Source organism: Macrobrachium nipponense, chromosome 44, assembly GCF_015104395.2.
Source record: "Macrobrachium nipponense isolate FS-2020 chromosome 44, ASM1510439v2, whole genome shotgun sequence".
NCBI classification, from domain to species: domain Eukaryota; kingdom Metazoa; phylum Arthropoda; class Malacostraca; order Decapoda; family Palaemonidae; genus Macrobrachium; species Macrobrachium nipponense.
The window spans coordinates 35,257,585-35,275,084 of NC_087221.1; the positions used below are offsets into that span (position 1 = coordinate 35,257,585).

General features: G+C 35.7%; 1 protein-coding gene across 11 annotated transcripts in view; it reads left to right on the plus strand.

Moving 5' to 3' along the window:
• The window catches only part of LOC135204174 (cyclin-dependent kinase-like 4), a 176,463-nt gene extending 159,749 nt beyond the window's left edge, over positions 1–16,714 (plus strand). For 9 of the 11 annotated variants that reach the window (XM_064234222.1, XM_064234227.1, XM_064234218.1 and 6 more), the window contains 6 exons: positions 4,659–4,780; positions 6,053–6,216; positions 7,179–7,376; positions 12,389–12,528; positions 13,091–13,216; positions 14,647–16,714. In XM_064234222.1, the coding sequence (XP_064090292.1) occupies positions 4,659–4,780; positions 6,053–6,216; positions 7,179–7,376; positions 12,389–12,528; positions 13,091–13,216; positions 14,647–14,799 (903 nt within the window). In that variant the 3' untranslated portion in view covers positions 14,800–16,714. The remainder of the gene's footprint in view (positions 1–4,658; positions 4,781–6,052; positions 6,217–7,178; positions 7,377–12,388; positions 12,529–13,090; positions 13,217–14,646) is intronic. The other 2 variants (XM_064234220.1, XM_064234221.1) reach the window with 2 other exon arrangements.
• Positions 16,715–17,500: the final 786 nt, after the last annotated feature.

Below are 17,500 nucleotides of genomic sequence, written 5' to 3' on the forward strand. Positions count from 1 at the left end.
AAAAATATAATTTAATTGATATCCAAAAATAGTAAATTGTCTCCACCTCGAAACTAAATTGATCAAACCCAACCAAAGACTTATTCAAAATGAGGACATTAGTTCCCTTCTTCCCCTCAAATTACCCTCCCTTTATAGATGTAGACAAAAGAGGCGGACGGGAGCGGCGTGCGATGAAATCAAAGAAACGAAAGAACGGCAATTAAGCGGAAAGGACCGACTGGCTGTTTAAAAAAAAGAGGGGGGTGGGAGGTTGCCATGCAATGCCCTGATCAAATTACTGCGCTATGCTCCTTTCATCACAAGGCCGCAGCGTTTAGAGAGAATATTCCGACGAATTATACGGACTAAACAACGCTGGATTTTAACAAGGCTATTATTTCGCATGTATAGTGGTTGGGTCAGACTCTCTTCTTCTTCTTCTTCCTCTTCCTCTTCTTCTTTTTCTTCTTCTTCGTGATGAGAGAGAGACACGAAAGCAGCAGCAACGGAGGCCCGTTGGTTTTGCAAGCAATTGTAATTATCAGTGTTCGCCTTCATCATCATTATAATGTCGGCCTTTTCGGCTGTCTTGTTGGTGTCTCCCTTTTAGCTGACGGCCGTTGCTATTCGTGTTTTATTTTCATTCAGAGAGAGAGAGAGAGAGAGAGAGAGAGAGAGAGAGAGAGAGAGAGAGAGATGCTTTTGTCTCTAATTCACACGTGGTGGTAGAGCAGGGTGGTGATTCAATTGCCATCTTAGCAACTTTCATTAAAAGGCATATAAGCTCTAATCATTGTCAGGATGATAGCACGAATCATATAAAACCGTTTTGGGTGTAGGTTATTCGATATTAATTAGTTTTAGTTGCTTAATACACACATACACTCGTACATTCGTATATGTGTATATATATAATATAATATAACATATGGGTATATACATATATATATATATATATATATATATATATATATATATCTAATATAATAAAAAAGGAGCCCGTAAAAACACCAAAATATAGAGAGAAAAGTACTGTATTTTCAGAGACTGCTGTCTTTCTCTTCAAGTATATGAATGAGAAAAGAGAGACAGCAGTCTCTGAAATATAGTACTTTTCTCTCTATATTTTGGTGTTTTTATGGGCTCCTTTTATTAGATGGAATTCTGTTGTTACAGAATATTTTTACCAGTCATATATATATATATATATATATATATATATATATATATATATATATATATATATATATATATATATATATATATATATATATACACATTATGAATCCCAGCTTGATGTTATGAGACTTGCCATGCACGCTGCAAATTCATCCTTTTTAATTTAGGACGGGTGTTTAACTAATTAACATAATTACAAAGTATACAGGTGTAATGGAATGATAATAAAATTATATTCTTTTCATAATAGTTTGTCATGAACGCGATCTATTTGCAAACAATACATTCGAGATTCCACGTTATTCAGTGGGCCTTCCACTGGCTCATTCTTCGGGCCATGTATATACCATACATGAGGTTGTTGATTTCAGATTAAAAAAGAAATATATATATATGTATATATATATATATATATATATATATATATATATATAAATTGAAAAATTATTTGTAAAAGTATTCCTTAGTGCACTTTTATCCTATATTTACGTATAAACCTAATTAAGGGAGATTCGAGACATCAAGTCCCGACCCTAGGTTCCTTTAGGTACCTTCATTTTGTACGATTATTTAGCCACAAGCTGGACGACGGCTAGTCTTAAGTCTGAAAACTTTACGTTAAGTTCGTTTAAAACAGGAAAAATAAACTTTTATTTATATATATATATATATATAGATAGCCCTCCCTCCTCTCCGTAGTGTCTTCATTTTCCGCTTCCTCATACTTCTACGATTATATATAATAATAATTTTAATATATCTATTAAAAGGAGCCCATAAAAACACCAAAATGTAGAGAGAAAAGTACTATATTTCAGAGACTGCTGTCTCTCTCTTCAGGTATATGAATGAGAAAAGTTTACAGAAAAGGTGGTATTTATACCAAGAGATTCGTCCACAAGTAAGCCAATTTAGGTCACCCCCGCTGATAATCTTCCTTTAATCTTCTTAAGCGTTGGTTGAATGAACACTGCGTCGACGATGTCTGATGTCCAATTCCCTTTTGAGATGTTCATTACCTGCTTCTCTTTTATTAAGGCCGATTCCATCATTTGACTCTTGTACCGGCAGTTGCCCTTATGCCCTTATGCCAGACCGCAAAAACAACCTAGACTTCATAGTGGCTTTTGATAAATTCATATCTGACAAAAACTACAGCCGTGAAGAGATATGTTTAAAAGGAGTGTTACTAAATGCTTTAACTGACCTTCATAAGAAATATCCTGTTCCCCGCAGATTCATGATAGCCATCCACTCGCTAAAAAAGTTAGATGTTATAATAAGTAGATCCGACAAAGACGGCAAAATTGTAATAATGGACAAAGACTTCTACCTCGACAAAATCAACCAGCTCCTTAGCGACACAAATACTTACGAAAAACTGACGAAAAATCCCCTCCAGAACGTTCCCACAGAATTTTTTCGGAAAGTAAGATTAATTGGCCAAGACAAAAAGAGTATTGAACTATTAGAGAAATTTAAAGTAATTAATCCTAAATTACCCTACTTTTATGGTCTTCCCAAAACTCACAAAGACAATCTTCCATTCAGACCCATCGTTTCATGCGCCGGAGCTTTCAATTACAAATTTCTAAATGGTTAGCTGGCCTCCTTTCTCCTTTTTTAGGCACTTTTTCTCCCAGTCACATCAAACATTCGGAAGACTTTTGTCACAAATTCAGAGAAGCACATATACCACTTCACAACATAAAACTTTTAAGCCTTGACGTAGACTCCCTATTCACAAAAGTACCAGTACAGGACGTTCTTCAGTTTTTAAGGGAAAAATTATCCCCCTATTCAGATCATTTCCCTTTGGCACTTGACAAAATAATAAAGTTAGTTGAATTATGTGCATCTAATAACGTATTTTCATTCGGGGAATCATTCTACAAGCAAAAATTCGGGTGTAGTATGGGTAGTCCTTTAAGTCCTATTTTAGCCAATCTGTACATGGAATACTTTGAAACTACAGTAATAAATGCAATAAAACCCAAAAACATGCTGTGGATGAGATACGTGGATGACATACTAACATTTTGGGATAATAAGTGGGGTAATTTTAATGAATTCCTCTCAAAATTAAACGCATTAGTGCCCAGCATCAAATTTAAAGTTGAATGGGAAACAGACAACAAAATTCCTTTTCTTGATGTTTTAATAATCAGAGACACGACAGAATACAAATTTACCATATACAGAAAACCAACGTTCTCACTTTCATATATTCACTACTTTAGCTATCATGACAATACTATCAAGATAGGTCTAGCTAGCAACCTGTTCTTAAGAGCCTTACGAATTTGTTCCCCAGATTTCCTGGAAAAAGAATTTGAACTAATTCGCAAGCAACTTTCATCTTTAAAGTATCCTGACCATATAATTGAGAAAGCAATTCAAAAAGCAAACGTAATTTTCTACCGACCCCCTAAAGACAAGACCAGAGACACACCCAACAATAAAATAAAAATCCCCACCTAGAGACGATTAAGAGAGTAACTCACACCCTTGGGAAATCCAACCCTTTTGCATTTACCTACCCAAATACCTTAGCCAAATCCCTGATTAACGTCCAACAAAAGACATCGCCCAAAGACTCTGGGGTATATGAGATCCCATGCCAGGACTGTGACCAATCTTACATCGGATTTACAGGTAAATCACTTCCCCAGAGATTAATACAACACAAACGGTCAGTTAGGTATGGACAACAGAACTCAGCTATTTTCAACCATATAAATGAACATAACCATAGAATAAACTGGAATATGTCACGTGTAATTTATAGCAGCAACTGCCGGTACAAGAGTCAAATGATGGAATCGGCCTTAATAAAAGAGAAGCAGGTAATGAACATCTCAAAAGGGAATTGGACATCAGACATCGTCGACGCAGTGTTCATTCAACCAACGCTTAAGAAGATTAAAGGAAGATTATCAGCGGGGGTGACCTAAATTGGCTTACTTGTGGACGAATCTCTTGGTATAAATACCACCTTTTCTGTAAACTTTTCTCATTCATAATACCTGAAGAGAGAGACAGCAGTCTCTGAAATATAGACTTTTCTCTACATTTTGGTGTTTTTATGGGCTCCTTTTATTAGATGGAATTCTGTTGTTACGAACACTTTTACCAGTCATATATATATATATATATATATATATATATATATATATATATATATATATATATATATATATATATATATATATATATATATATTTTCAGTCTCTGAAATATAGTACTTTTCTCTCTATATTTTGGTGTTTTTATGGGCTCCTTTTATTAGATGGAATTCTGTTGTAACAGAACATTTTTACCAGTCATTTATATATATATATATATATATATATATATATATATATATATATATATATATATATATATAATATATATATATATATATACACTGCCTTTGTTATAATGAGATTACTTGAAAGTAAACTACTTAGCAATTATAACTGATAATTGATAAATTTTATTTTCTTTTTTTCCAGCAACTAAAACATCCCAATTTGATAAACCTCATCGAAGTATTCCGGAGGAAGAGGAAACTGCATCTGGTCTTCGAGTTCTGTGACCACACGGTTCTGAATGAACTGGAAAAACATCCGAAGGGGTAAGTTCTCTCTCTCTCTCTCTCTCTCTCTCTCTCTCTCTCTCCTCTCTCTCTCTCATTGACACGCAATCTCTCACCATTTACACCCACACTTAGATACCCACAACACTGCATAAACATAAGAAAACTTCACATAAACGCGCATGCGCAGAAGATAAAAACATTCAGTATTCCGGATTATGGTGAACTGTTGCATCTTCTCACGTATAATTTTTGTATATCTGGGAGCTAATACCTTTACGAACAAAAAAATTCCATGTCAGTAAAGTATATTGTTGTGCACAACGCCAAATTGACTTCCCTAAGTTTATTTGGTATGAAGATTTGTTCAGGCTCGCGTTATTCATTTTCCAACCTCGCTGGAAAATGAATAACACGTATGTGTGTGTTTTGCTGACATACGGCTAATACTACTATTATCAGAGTATGCTTTATCAATATTCCTCTCTCATACCAACACCGACACTGGTTATGGATCGCTATTGAAGGCTATATAGATTTCAGCGTTACTACAGTCAGTTATAAGTGTTTTTTTCCTATGAGCACAGATTTTTTTTTTTTTTTTTTTTTTTTTTTACGAACGTCAATAAAATTTACCCAAGCTGGAACACATTCCTCTTATTTACATTACAAGTGGAAGAATGCTCTCCTGTTTTTATTATATTATATTGTTTCTGTATTTTATAACTCCGCGAGTATTTTCATTAGTTAAAACCCTCAAATCCACGGCTTAAGAATATGAACACGTTTTACAAAATAAAAACCTAAGAATATTTTAATTATTTTAATTTTGAGTCAGTTGATACGATACTAAGTTTGGTAACGCCAAATCGTTTTAGTTTCGGATTTTTTCTTGTATTCTGAGTATATTTTTTTCTTGAAAATTACAGCTATCACAGTGATGTTCATTACTTTGTCTGAATATGCCAGCAAATTGTTTTGGTTTTGTGCAGATCTATGTTTCGTGGTTTAAATTATTATCAGTTCTAAGAATTAGTGATTAAGTTCGTTTTCTATCAACATCTTACACGTTACAGTACCTAAAGAAAACGTTACTGATAATATAAGGGGATACTTCTAGAATTCTTACTCGTCAACTTCCTTGCAATAAATTAAACACTCATACCGACAGGGCATGCCATAATATATTTTTTTCCTTGCTTGATCTGTAGCTAATAGATTTTTGCCTCAGATAGTATAGATTGATACATTCTTTCTTTCATTTATTAATTAATTTATTTATTTATTTATTTATTTATTTATTTATTTCAGATGTCCCCCAGAGTTAACCAAACGGATCACCTTCCAGTTGGTGACGGCAGTTAAGTTCTGTCACGATTCCAATTGCATCCACCGAGATGTCAAGCCCGAGAACATTCTACTCACGAAGGATGGCGTCGTCAAACTCTGCGATTTCGGTTTTGCCAGAATGCTCAGTGAGTTCAGTGGATCTCTCTCTCTCTCTCTCTCTCTCTCTCTCTCTCTCTCTCTCTCTCTCTCTCTCTCTCTCTCTGAGAATTCACGGAAGGAAAGGTATGATGTGTGGAGGGAGAATGGTAAGGAAGAAGGCAAATACTACATAGAAAGAAAAGTTCGTTGAATGAAGTCGTCTTTTTTATCATTTAAAAAAAAAAATCACTAATGGAACAAAATGGCAAGATAATTTAACCGGTTTTATACGTTATAGAATTTGGCTATGAATGAAATGGGTATATAAATTTATGTGCTTTTGAAATGGAAGATATTTAAATTCATCATCGACAGTGTATATGTTGAATTGATATGATTTTAATTGTCAATGAAATAGGTTCATTTGTGGGAGAATTTTTGGATAGATTCAAAGATTAAAATTCCGTAGTGGAAGAAAAAGGAGATTTTGGGCTGACATACAAAACTTGTAGTGGCAACATATGCTATCAAGAATTCCCTTTATGCAAATCAAGACCAAAGTAAGTGTTCAGCTACGTGTGTGAATCTTCGTAACCGGCCAGGATTTCTAATCTCTTCATTACCAATCTTATTTTCGGTTTCAGCCACTTTTGACTGTCATTTATACTGAATTCGAGGCAGGAACCGTTTAATGTGGGTAACGCCTTCTTAGGCAGAGACCTTTGCTAATTGGTAATAGTCCATAATTAAATTTTTGTGGATAACTGTAATACGAAATACTATCTTCTATGTTACGTTTTTCTAGTTATGATTTTTCTTTTTCTTTATGTGTATATATATATATATATATATATATATATATTATATATATATATATATATAACAAATATGTAATAAATATATAGAGTGTACACACATACTTACGTAAATGTACGTGAATGTATATTCATACATAAATCAACTACAATTGACAGTCGTCCTGACGCCTTACCTTGAACATCCCTACCAGGTCCTGGAGAGAACTACACGGACTACGTAGCCACGAGATGGTACAGAGCACCAGAGCTGCTCGTAGGAGACACGCAGTACGGCCCTGCAGTAGATGTCTGGGCTATCGGCTGCGTCTTGGCCGAGATGGTCAAGGGGGAGGCTCTGTGGCCTGGCAAATCGGATGTCGACCAACTCTACCTGATCAGGAAAACTCTCGGTAAGGATCATTTACACTTGCGAGTGACTTGTTTGCTAGGTGAGGTGGGAAGTTCTCAATTTATCTTGCTGCAACCCCCTTCATTCTTTTTTTTTACTGTAGCTCCGTTCAAATTCATCTTACTTTCCACCCTGTGAGGTTTTCCTCCTGTTACACCTTCCAAACCTCGTTACTGCAATTTCCATTTCAGCGCTAACTGACCTCATAGGTCCAAGCGTTTGGCATTTGGCCCAAATTCTATATATTCCATTCAGTTTATCTTGCTCTTCATTATTGGTAAGCAATGACAGAGTCTTAGTAGTGAGAAATTTATTTGACATATGAACAAATCTCCGTTTTAGATTTTTTTTAATTGTGGTAAAAATCGACAGAAATGGGCATATAAGACACTTTAGGTGATGTAAAAGATATCAAATTCGCTGTTCACTATTTTATCTAAATCTCAATATTTAGTCCATTTGCATTCAAAAACTTTATCAGCCTGTCAATTGTTCGAATTGATTTTTTTTTTATCCCTTTGTTCACACTTAGTCCTGATCATTTCGGTGTTTCTTAGGTATTCTAAAGTCACATCTACCTAGATATATGATTTTTTTCTGATGTGCAAGGTTTGTGATCAGAACAGCATCATCTCCGTATACGAAATCTGTCTAGTTTCTATCGCTGTTCAACTCGAAGCTTCTTGTCAATTTCTAACCAATTTTTCATTATAAAAATACACGAGACGAGTAAACAGCAATGCTATACCAATTGAAGAAAGTACAGTTTATACAACAGAATTTTAAGAGTATTTTTTTTTTATCACAGTCTTCCAATTCGACTGGGTGGTATTTATAGTGTGGGGTTCCGGGTTGCATCCTGCCTCCTTAGGAGTCCATCACTTTTCTTACTATGTGCGCCGTTTCTAGGATCACACTCTTCTGCATGAGTCCTGGAGCTACTTCAGCCTCTAGTTTTTCTAGATTCTAGATTATTATTATTATTATTATTATTATTATTATTATTATTATTATTATTATTATTATTATTATTATCATCATCAAAGTCACGCTGAATTACCATAAGGTAAAAGATCTAAGAATCCTTAGTGTTTTGTTTTGTAGCTGTAAGGTGATATGACCTGTGGTTTACCAGGCCTACGAGAGGAAACCAGGATGAAGGAAGAAGATACTTTTTAGAGATTTTTATTTCTTTTCCACGTGCAGCTCGAGTCATTTCGTCCAACGACTCGGGAAGTGGGCAAATTGTGGGTAATTTAAAGATGATATCGGAGTATTTTGGCGTATTTACCTCGGTACTCGACTCTGCTGTGTGCTGGCGTAATGACCTGCACAATTATGTATTCATCACTGTCCTGATGATTGTCTCCTTTTTTCTTTTCTTTTTTTTTTTCTTTTTTTTTATAAGCGTGTGGAAGTGACTGCATGGTAAAGTAAATTTTTAAAGATATGTATGTATATATATATATATATATATATATATATATATAAACATATTACAGATAATTTATCCATCATTGATCGCATTGTTTTTAAATATCTGTTTAATAAATGTATTGCTGATTATGTATTAATGGTCCGATGTACTCGCGAGAGAAAACTGAGAAAGCTAGGTGTATTTATTCCTTCTTTTTCGAACAATAATAAAACTGTGTTTAATATATCGATATCAAATTATCTAAGAGAGAAGAGTTTCTGCTTTCTTTAGGATTGGATTTTTGCCTATCTTGCTTTAAACCTTCATATAACCAATTCTTTGGATCTATGGAATCATTATTTGCTAGACTTCTTAACCTCCGCCTCGATGTAGATGTACCTAAAATTCGATCACAACTACAAGGTTTAGCTCATAAAACTTTTAACAATTTAACTGCTCGTTGGACTCCATTCTTTTCTAAGAACGACTTGAATATTCTTAAAGAACTTGGGAAACGAAAAGACTTAACAATAGCAAAACCTGGCAAGGGAAAAGGTACTGTAATACTAAATAAATACGAACACATACAAAAGATGGAAAATATCTTAGGAGATGAATCGAAATTCAAAAAGACAGGAGAACCTCAATATTCTGCTATCTTTAAGATAGAAGACCGAATCAACCGTTTTTTGAAATACCTTAAAGACTCGAAAATCATTACTGAAAATACTTATACTTCATTATATAGCACAGGTGCCTCATATGGGGTGATGTATGGGTCACCTAAAATCCATAAAGATGGCATACCAATGAGGCCTATTCTCACCTCCTATACCACTTCTAATTACAAAATTGCCAAATTTCTTGTACCTCTCCTAGCGCCTTTAACTACCAATATCTATAGTTGTAAGAATTCAGAACATTTTAAAGAAAAAATCTTACCTCAGGATTCAGACTTATTTATGGTTAGCATGGATGTGGAGTGTCTTTTTACTAATGTACCGGTAGAAGAAACCATTGATATTATTGTTAGCCGTATTTTTACTGACCCAGATGCCACTTTTAATCATTTTAACCTTACTGATTTTAGAAAATTGCTCGAGCTCGCTGTGCAGGACACAGCCTTTGTTTTTAACGGCAAAGCCTACATTCAGGTTGATGGTATGACGATGGGATCCCCTTTGGGTCCCACCTTTGCAAACATTTTTATGTGCTCCCTGGAGGAACGCATACTGGACAACTGTCCTTTGGCCTATCATCCATTATTTTATAATAGGTATGTGGATGATACCTTCCTATTGTTCAGAGATAAAGATCAGGCTGACAAATTTCTTGATTATGCCAATGAAATACATCCTAACATTAATTTCACAATTGAATATGAAAAGGAAAATAAACTGCCATTTTTGGATGTAACCGTTTTTTAGATATGATGATCATTTTTACACCACGGTTTTTAGAAAGGAAACGTTTACCGGCCTGGGATCGAATTTTTATAGCAACTGTTTTTATAATTTTAAACTAAACTCCATGTCTACCCTCTTTCATAGGGCTTTTAACATAACGTCTAACTGGAATCATTTTCACAATGAAATTACCTATCTCCACCAATATTTCACTGACAATTGCTTTCCATCAAAACTTTTTTATAAACACCTGTACAAATTCTTGAACAATATCTCCCAGACTAAAATTAAAATACCAACAGTGCCAAAATTACGATTGTTTGCAAGTGTCCCACTTATTCATAAAAAAATTTCTACTGTGAATTGAAACTGTTAATAGAAAGTTTTTTTCCTGCAATTGCAACCAAATGAATATTAGATCTTTGTTTAAACACAAGGAGAAACTCAATCCACTGATAACCTCAGGAGTCATCAGTGCCCTAGATGTAATCTAGGGAAGTACGTCGGCTCCACACGGAGGTTACTCTAAGTGAGATTAGACTCATCGAGGCGTTAGTTATAGAAAAGGTGTCAAATTAACTAATCTTGAGTTTTCATGCATACTCTTCTTCTTCTTCTTCTTCTTCCCAGCTTGTTCCCATTTTTATATGGGGTCGCCGTTTCGGATGAGCTGTTTCCATCTATTTCTATCCTGCGCTTCTGTCTCATCAATTCCCTTCTCTTGTAAGTCTCCTCTCTCACAGTCCATCCATCTCTTTCGTGGTCTCCCTCTTCTTCTTCTTCCTTGCACCTCCACCCCCATAGTATGTCTCCCAGCGTGGTCCACATCTCTCCTCAACAGGTGTCCATACCATCTCAGCCTCCCCTCCTGCACTTTCTTTGATACTTCCACCACCTTAGTCGACCCCCTTATGTAGTCATTTCTGATCCTATCCTCTCTTGTTACCCCAGACATCCACCTAAGCATTCTCATTTCTGCCACATCCATCTTCTTCTGCTCTGTTTTTCTCATGCTTGCTGTTTCCGTACCATACAGCATTGCTGTTCTTACCACCGTCTTGTGAAATTTTCCTTTTAACCTAAGCGGCACTCTTTTGTCACAAAGAACTCCAGAGGCCGCTCTCCAGTTGTTCCAGCCTGACTGTACCCGATGTTTTACTTCTTCTGAGTTTTCATGCATACGCGAACATACAAAGAAATGTAAACATGACATGAATTACAAAGATTTTAAAATTATAGGACGATCCCCTAACGAACAGCATTTAGCTATTTTAGAATCACTTTTCATTAAACAACTCCTTCCGCAGTTAAACACCCAGTCTTCCTCAACACCTCTGTATCTCTCGTAAGTTCAAGTCGAAGCTGACCCGGCCCGAAATGTCGCTCGGTCTGTGCTTTCAGCACCTTATGGTATTGACTCCTCCCTACTCTTGTACTTGTTTTTTATATTTGTAAACTTTTTAAACTTTTAATATGTATTCCGAGTTTGTGATTTTAACTTTTGTTTTATCTTTTTTTTTTTTTTAGCTTGATAATGGGACTTTTATGTCTTGAAACGTCGCGACAATGAAAGTACATATAATGGGAAAAAAGGATGTCCTTCACCTTGCATCGACTGATATATATATATATATATATATATATATATATATATATATATATATATATATATATATATATATGCTTAAAAAATCACAGTAGATGCACGTGACTTCATTAAATATGCGAATACCACAAGAAAATAATTGGCAGAAATCCAAGCGCTTTCGTCTTTACTAAGACCTTGTCAAGAACAGTGTATATATATATATATATATATATATATATATATATATTATATATATATATATATATATATATATATATACTGTGCTGGATTATAGGAAGGATTTGAACCAATTCTCCTTTATGGAACTGAGTGCCTGGCTTTAATGCAAATTGCATAAAAAAAATAACTGGAGATGTTAGAGTGCACTGCTTACCTAGTACGTGCTGGGTTATCAAAATTGGAATTGGAAGAAATGTGACGATTACACAAGCCGTCAAAATGTCAGCATAATTGAAAAGATAGGTCAGAGTCTTTTGAGATGGAATGGACGATGACAGTTCCCATACAGGAAAGGCGAGAATTAACCCAAATATCTATGTGTGACTTATAACCTCTTTGTCAACCCAGACCTTTTCCCGCAGGTGATCTGCTGCCTCACCACATGCAGATATTCAGGAACAACGAATTTTTCCGCGGCCTCACTGTCCCAGAACCTGATACCAGAGAGTCCATAGATAGCAGGATGCCCAAAGATTTCACGGCAGGACTCGATTTTCTTAAGGTAACCAAAAGGCGAGATTTGGCGTTAATTTGTTTGTCTCGTTGTTCATGATGTACTTTGGACCAGTCAGAATTGTGTGCTCTTATTTGTAAAAGTTGTTTCTGTTTATTGAACATTAGATCAAAAGATTTTTTTAAACCTTGGTTTAGTCTTACGCAGGCATTTTCAACCTGACCAGACGTTTTTTTTCTTTCTTGCTTTCTTTTTTGCTCACCGGCTTATGTAATGTTGAAAAATGTTCGGTGAACATTTTCATTTTCAGCAATATCTTCGGGATAGAGAAAATAAGCGGTAAAATTTAATATATAACAACATAAGCAATTGTCTTTTGTATTTCAGATAATTGTATTTCAGATAATCAAGAACTTTAGGAGACTTCAATTCATTCATGTTTATATGAAAAATATATTTTTTTTTTGAAGGTATAAAATGTATGAAAAATTCTGTATATATGCATTGAGTAAAGTGATAAATTTTCAAGTTGTGTTTAGTAAAGTTAGATACTTGTAGCCTGCTTCAATGGTAGAAGCTTCGTTCACCAATTTTCATTCTTTTCTCCCAGAAATGTTTAGACAAAGATCCAAGTAAACGCTGGACTTGTGAACAGTTATTGAGTCACGATTACTTCAACGGATATAGCTTCAAATTACCAGATCATGAACTTCAGGAATTCGAAAAAATTAGAAGGGTAGGTATTTTCCCGGATGCATTGCAAATATTGAATTTGGCTTTTGCATGTAATAAAATATTCATGAAACTTATTTTTTTTATTCTTTTTTAAAGACTCGTCATCTCAAACTGCCTTTTTTCATAAATGAGGTAAGTCTGCCATTACGTAGAGAACATAATCTAGAAAGCATGGTTTAATTGTTGACAAATGATCTGAGAAAATTTATACTATACCGACAAATAGACAAAGTTCACGGATTTCATGTCAATTTTTTCCCTTTTTACCTCAACCGTTAAATTAATACCCTATATGTGAAGTACCTTCCCGAACATTCTTTCCTAGCTTAAATTCCCAAACTTAATTTTGACCATGAAACCCAATCTGGGTAGTAGGGAACCTCTTCAGCTGAATGTTCTAGCTTTAACATGGAGTCTAGTCTGGATAGTAGCTACCCAGTGAAATCAACTACTCCAGCCTCAAGTTAACTCAGACCTCGGAGCTCACAGTGTATCGGGAGCTAGTCTAGTCAAGTATTCTGAACCCACCTTATTTATATAGTAAAATTCGGTATGAATATAAAGAACTAGTTCCATATCTTAGACCCCCAAAGTGAGTAACAGGGATCTAGTTCAATCAGCAAAACCTTTCAGTCAGACGCCCAAGGATCACACTTGAGTAGCAAAGGTCTAGTGCAACCAGCCAAACTTTTCAATTACTTAGATACCCCCAAAGATCACTCTCAGAGAAGTAGTCCAATCTACTAAACCTTCCAGTCAATTATATCCCCAAAGATCACTCTCAGAGAAGTAGTCCAATCTACTAAACCTTCCAGTCAATTATATCCCCAAAGATCACTCTTTGAGTAGCTTGGATCTAGCACAACTAACCAAACCTAATTGCTTAGAACCCAGAGAATACTCTGGGTAGGCGAGACCAATATTGGCCAATTGATTTGAACCTAATTCAACTTAAAGAGTCCAGGGATAAGCTTTTGTAGCAAGGAGTGCTCCAACTAGACATTCTCAACTTAACTTAGGCCCCACATCTTATCTTGTAGAGGAGTAAGGTGTTCAGCTACACATTCCAAACATAGCTTAGCCTAGATCCCACTGCTAATCTTGTGTTGTTTGTAGGGAGCCAATCAAACCAGCCTTTCCGAACTTTTAATGTTAATTACTTTCATTATTCAGTGTTGTTAAGGTATTTCCTTGGGTAGTTTTGTTTTTCAGTCTGTGCGAAGTAGATTTCCAGTATATGATATTATGATGATATTGTCCATCACACAACTGCTGAAAAAAAATAGGTAGATATTTAAAGTGTTATAAAACGTAATGCATGTATGAATATTTATACGTCCAATTTCAAAATGAGTATCTGATTTTCTTATGGTTACTCCTTCAAGCATGCAAGGCAGACTTTTAGTCACAATTCCCGTTTCTGTTATCCAGCAGAACTCAAATGTGTCCGGGTCCATGTTATTCCCTCAACTGACCAACACCGGATCCACGGGACAGGGATCCTTCTCGAACTCCTCCTCTCCGGACATGCGAAACGGGCCCACTCGTGGCTCGCGCAATTTCGACCACCTGCCCACCATATGACAGAATGGCCTCGCAACATTCCAGCCGGCCACTCTGCCGCCTAACGTGGTGCCGTCGCCTCCTCCCCCACCACCCCCGAAGAGCCCCGTGAAAGCGAAGGAATCCAACCCATTGCGGCTGATGTCCAGCCCTCCAGCAGCGACAAGTCGACAGCCTCCGCCACTCCTGGAAAGATCCGATCTCTACGCCATACTGTATCGTAAATACCATTCTTCTTAAATGCCACTGCTGCTTGTGCTTGGAAATGTAAAAGGCGTGACTACGTTTTCTTTAAATGGCGTGAGTGCGTTTTCTTTGATCTACATCGGAAAAGGGTAAAGGAGACTATGTACGTACACTAATCATCCATTCCTTGCATCTTAGATTCTTGGGCGAGTCTCATTCGAGCAGATGGCTGAGACCGAATTCGGAAAACCTGAGTTTTTGTGTGTTACAGAGAATGATCGATCCACTATGCACTTCGTTTGCCTTATGACCTTCATGCAGAAGCAAGAGATTTACTACAGTGAAAGGAATCAGCAGACTTGTCATCTGTCCGCGACGAGAGAATAGTTAATAGGAATTTATAGAGAAAATTACCGTCCAATCTGTGATCTGAGAGCTCTCTAGCCTCTCATAGTTTAGTTTATCGAAATCATCTCCTCCTTCTAAGACTTACATAGAACATTGTTTAACCTCGACAAACTCTTTCTTCTTTCCCTTCAGTGCGAAGAAATGGTAGACGGCTGCGTTTGTATCAAGCAAGGAGAAATAGAACGAGCAAGGAAGCCGTTCCAAAGGCAAATTCCGTCTACTACTACTACTATTACTACCGCTACCCCTGTTAGTGACTGATTTATTTGACGAGAAATTTTGGCACTACAAAGAAGTCGATGTGAAGCGTTGAGCCATGCGATAATTTCTCGTGAAAGAAGATTGGTACTATATCTGCCGCCTGGTAATTCAGGCAAGGATAAAACCGTCCATGGTACTAGAACCAGGAAGCATCATTTGTGTCAAATTCCTGTGGAAGGGGTCGACAGCCCCCTTAAAGCAACACTTTTAATGAACCACACACAAACTTACAACATAGTTCGCACGTACTGTGCGTGTATGAATTCATAGGTATATATCATATATTTTTTTCATATACTAGTACGCTATAAATAGTATTTAGCATGTTACAGAGATTAAAAGAAGGAAACCTGTATATTGAATTGTTGCAAATAATGTTTAGATATGAGAAAATTTTTATTTTCTGATCCGTTCCACTAAATGAAAACGTGTCTTTGACGTTTCGTTAACGAAACATTGAAATAATCAAAGTGATCTCTATACTAAGGCCTAGGAACTTCGTCTATAAGGATTATTCCATATTTTTTTTCTCTCTCTCTCTTTTTACAGCATGATTTACAAAAAGAAATTCTAGCATTCCATGTAGAAGGAGATTATTGAATTATATGCTACAATATAGATGTATATTTTACTATCATTCATTTTCATTCGATATCTTGTGATACCTCACAGACAGAAAAAGATCTTGGCGTTGGGGTTCATTTAGCTTCACCTCATGTGAAAACAATTAATATTATTTTTTCTTATTACGAGAACATCTACTTTCAGTGCCCTGCCAGGCTGCTGTTACATATATGCGTCTTAATATACTTTTATTACCACTACTGTTCTGTTACATGATTAGGAATAGCTGTTCAAATGTTCCGTTACTATTGCTATTGTATGAATAGTAGTTTTTTTATGCTGTTATGCTATAACTGCTCCTATTACTATGACTTTGATATCTGCTATCAGGATTGAGCAGCTAGGTAGATAAAGATAGAAAATTGTTTTTCATTTTAGGGGGGAGGACTTAATAGTGAAATTTGAACGTCATTATCTCATCTGAAATACAAAAGTCTACAAAAAATAAAAATAAAAACTACATAAACAACCGAAGAATGGGTCTCCAATACACCATCAATCACTGCATAATTCATTTTAGTATATACGGGAAGTCTGGTCAGTTCTTTCCCTAAATTGTTTTTTTTTTTAATGGTAAATATTTTTTCTTTAATTACATTCTGACGACCGACAGAGAATTATACATTTATTATCAATATCAGCCATAATTCATAGATATTTATCTCGGTGGCTGAATAATTCATGTATATATGTTTATACAGTATACTGTATATAATGTCAGTGCGTAGCATTTAAAGAGAGTAACCTATTTTTTTGTTAATAATGGAATACTGGAACCATTTAGTTTTATTGCCAAGAGAATTTGTAAACAAAAACAAGATAACCAGTCCGCTTAATGATAAGAAGAGCAACCAACTAAATCAGAAACCAGTTCACTTAATTGGTTAGGAAAACAGTAGGGTTAAGTTAACTGTTTCTCTTTATAGTTAGATGCTGTTGCAGATTGTTTTGCAAGACACCCAGTTTCCAAATCGTTTTGCAGTGATATATGTTCCTTGGTGTTCTTTATTCCTAGTTCAAATTATGCTAATGCAAAATAATCTCCAGTTATTTTACCAGTTCAGATAAGTCTTTTAATAAGCAAATTTTAATCCAGGCATCCTGGCACCGTCAGTTGGCTATCAAAGCCCAAAGCAGTTGTTTTCCTAACAAAAACTTCTGAGGTCTCGTGGATCGTTAGCGTCCTTGTCTGGAGGGCGAGGAGTGACGGTGGAAGAGAGTTGGTTGCTGACTGGTTGAACTA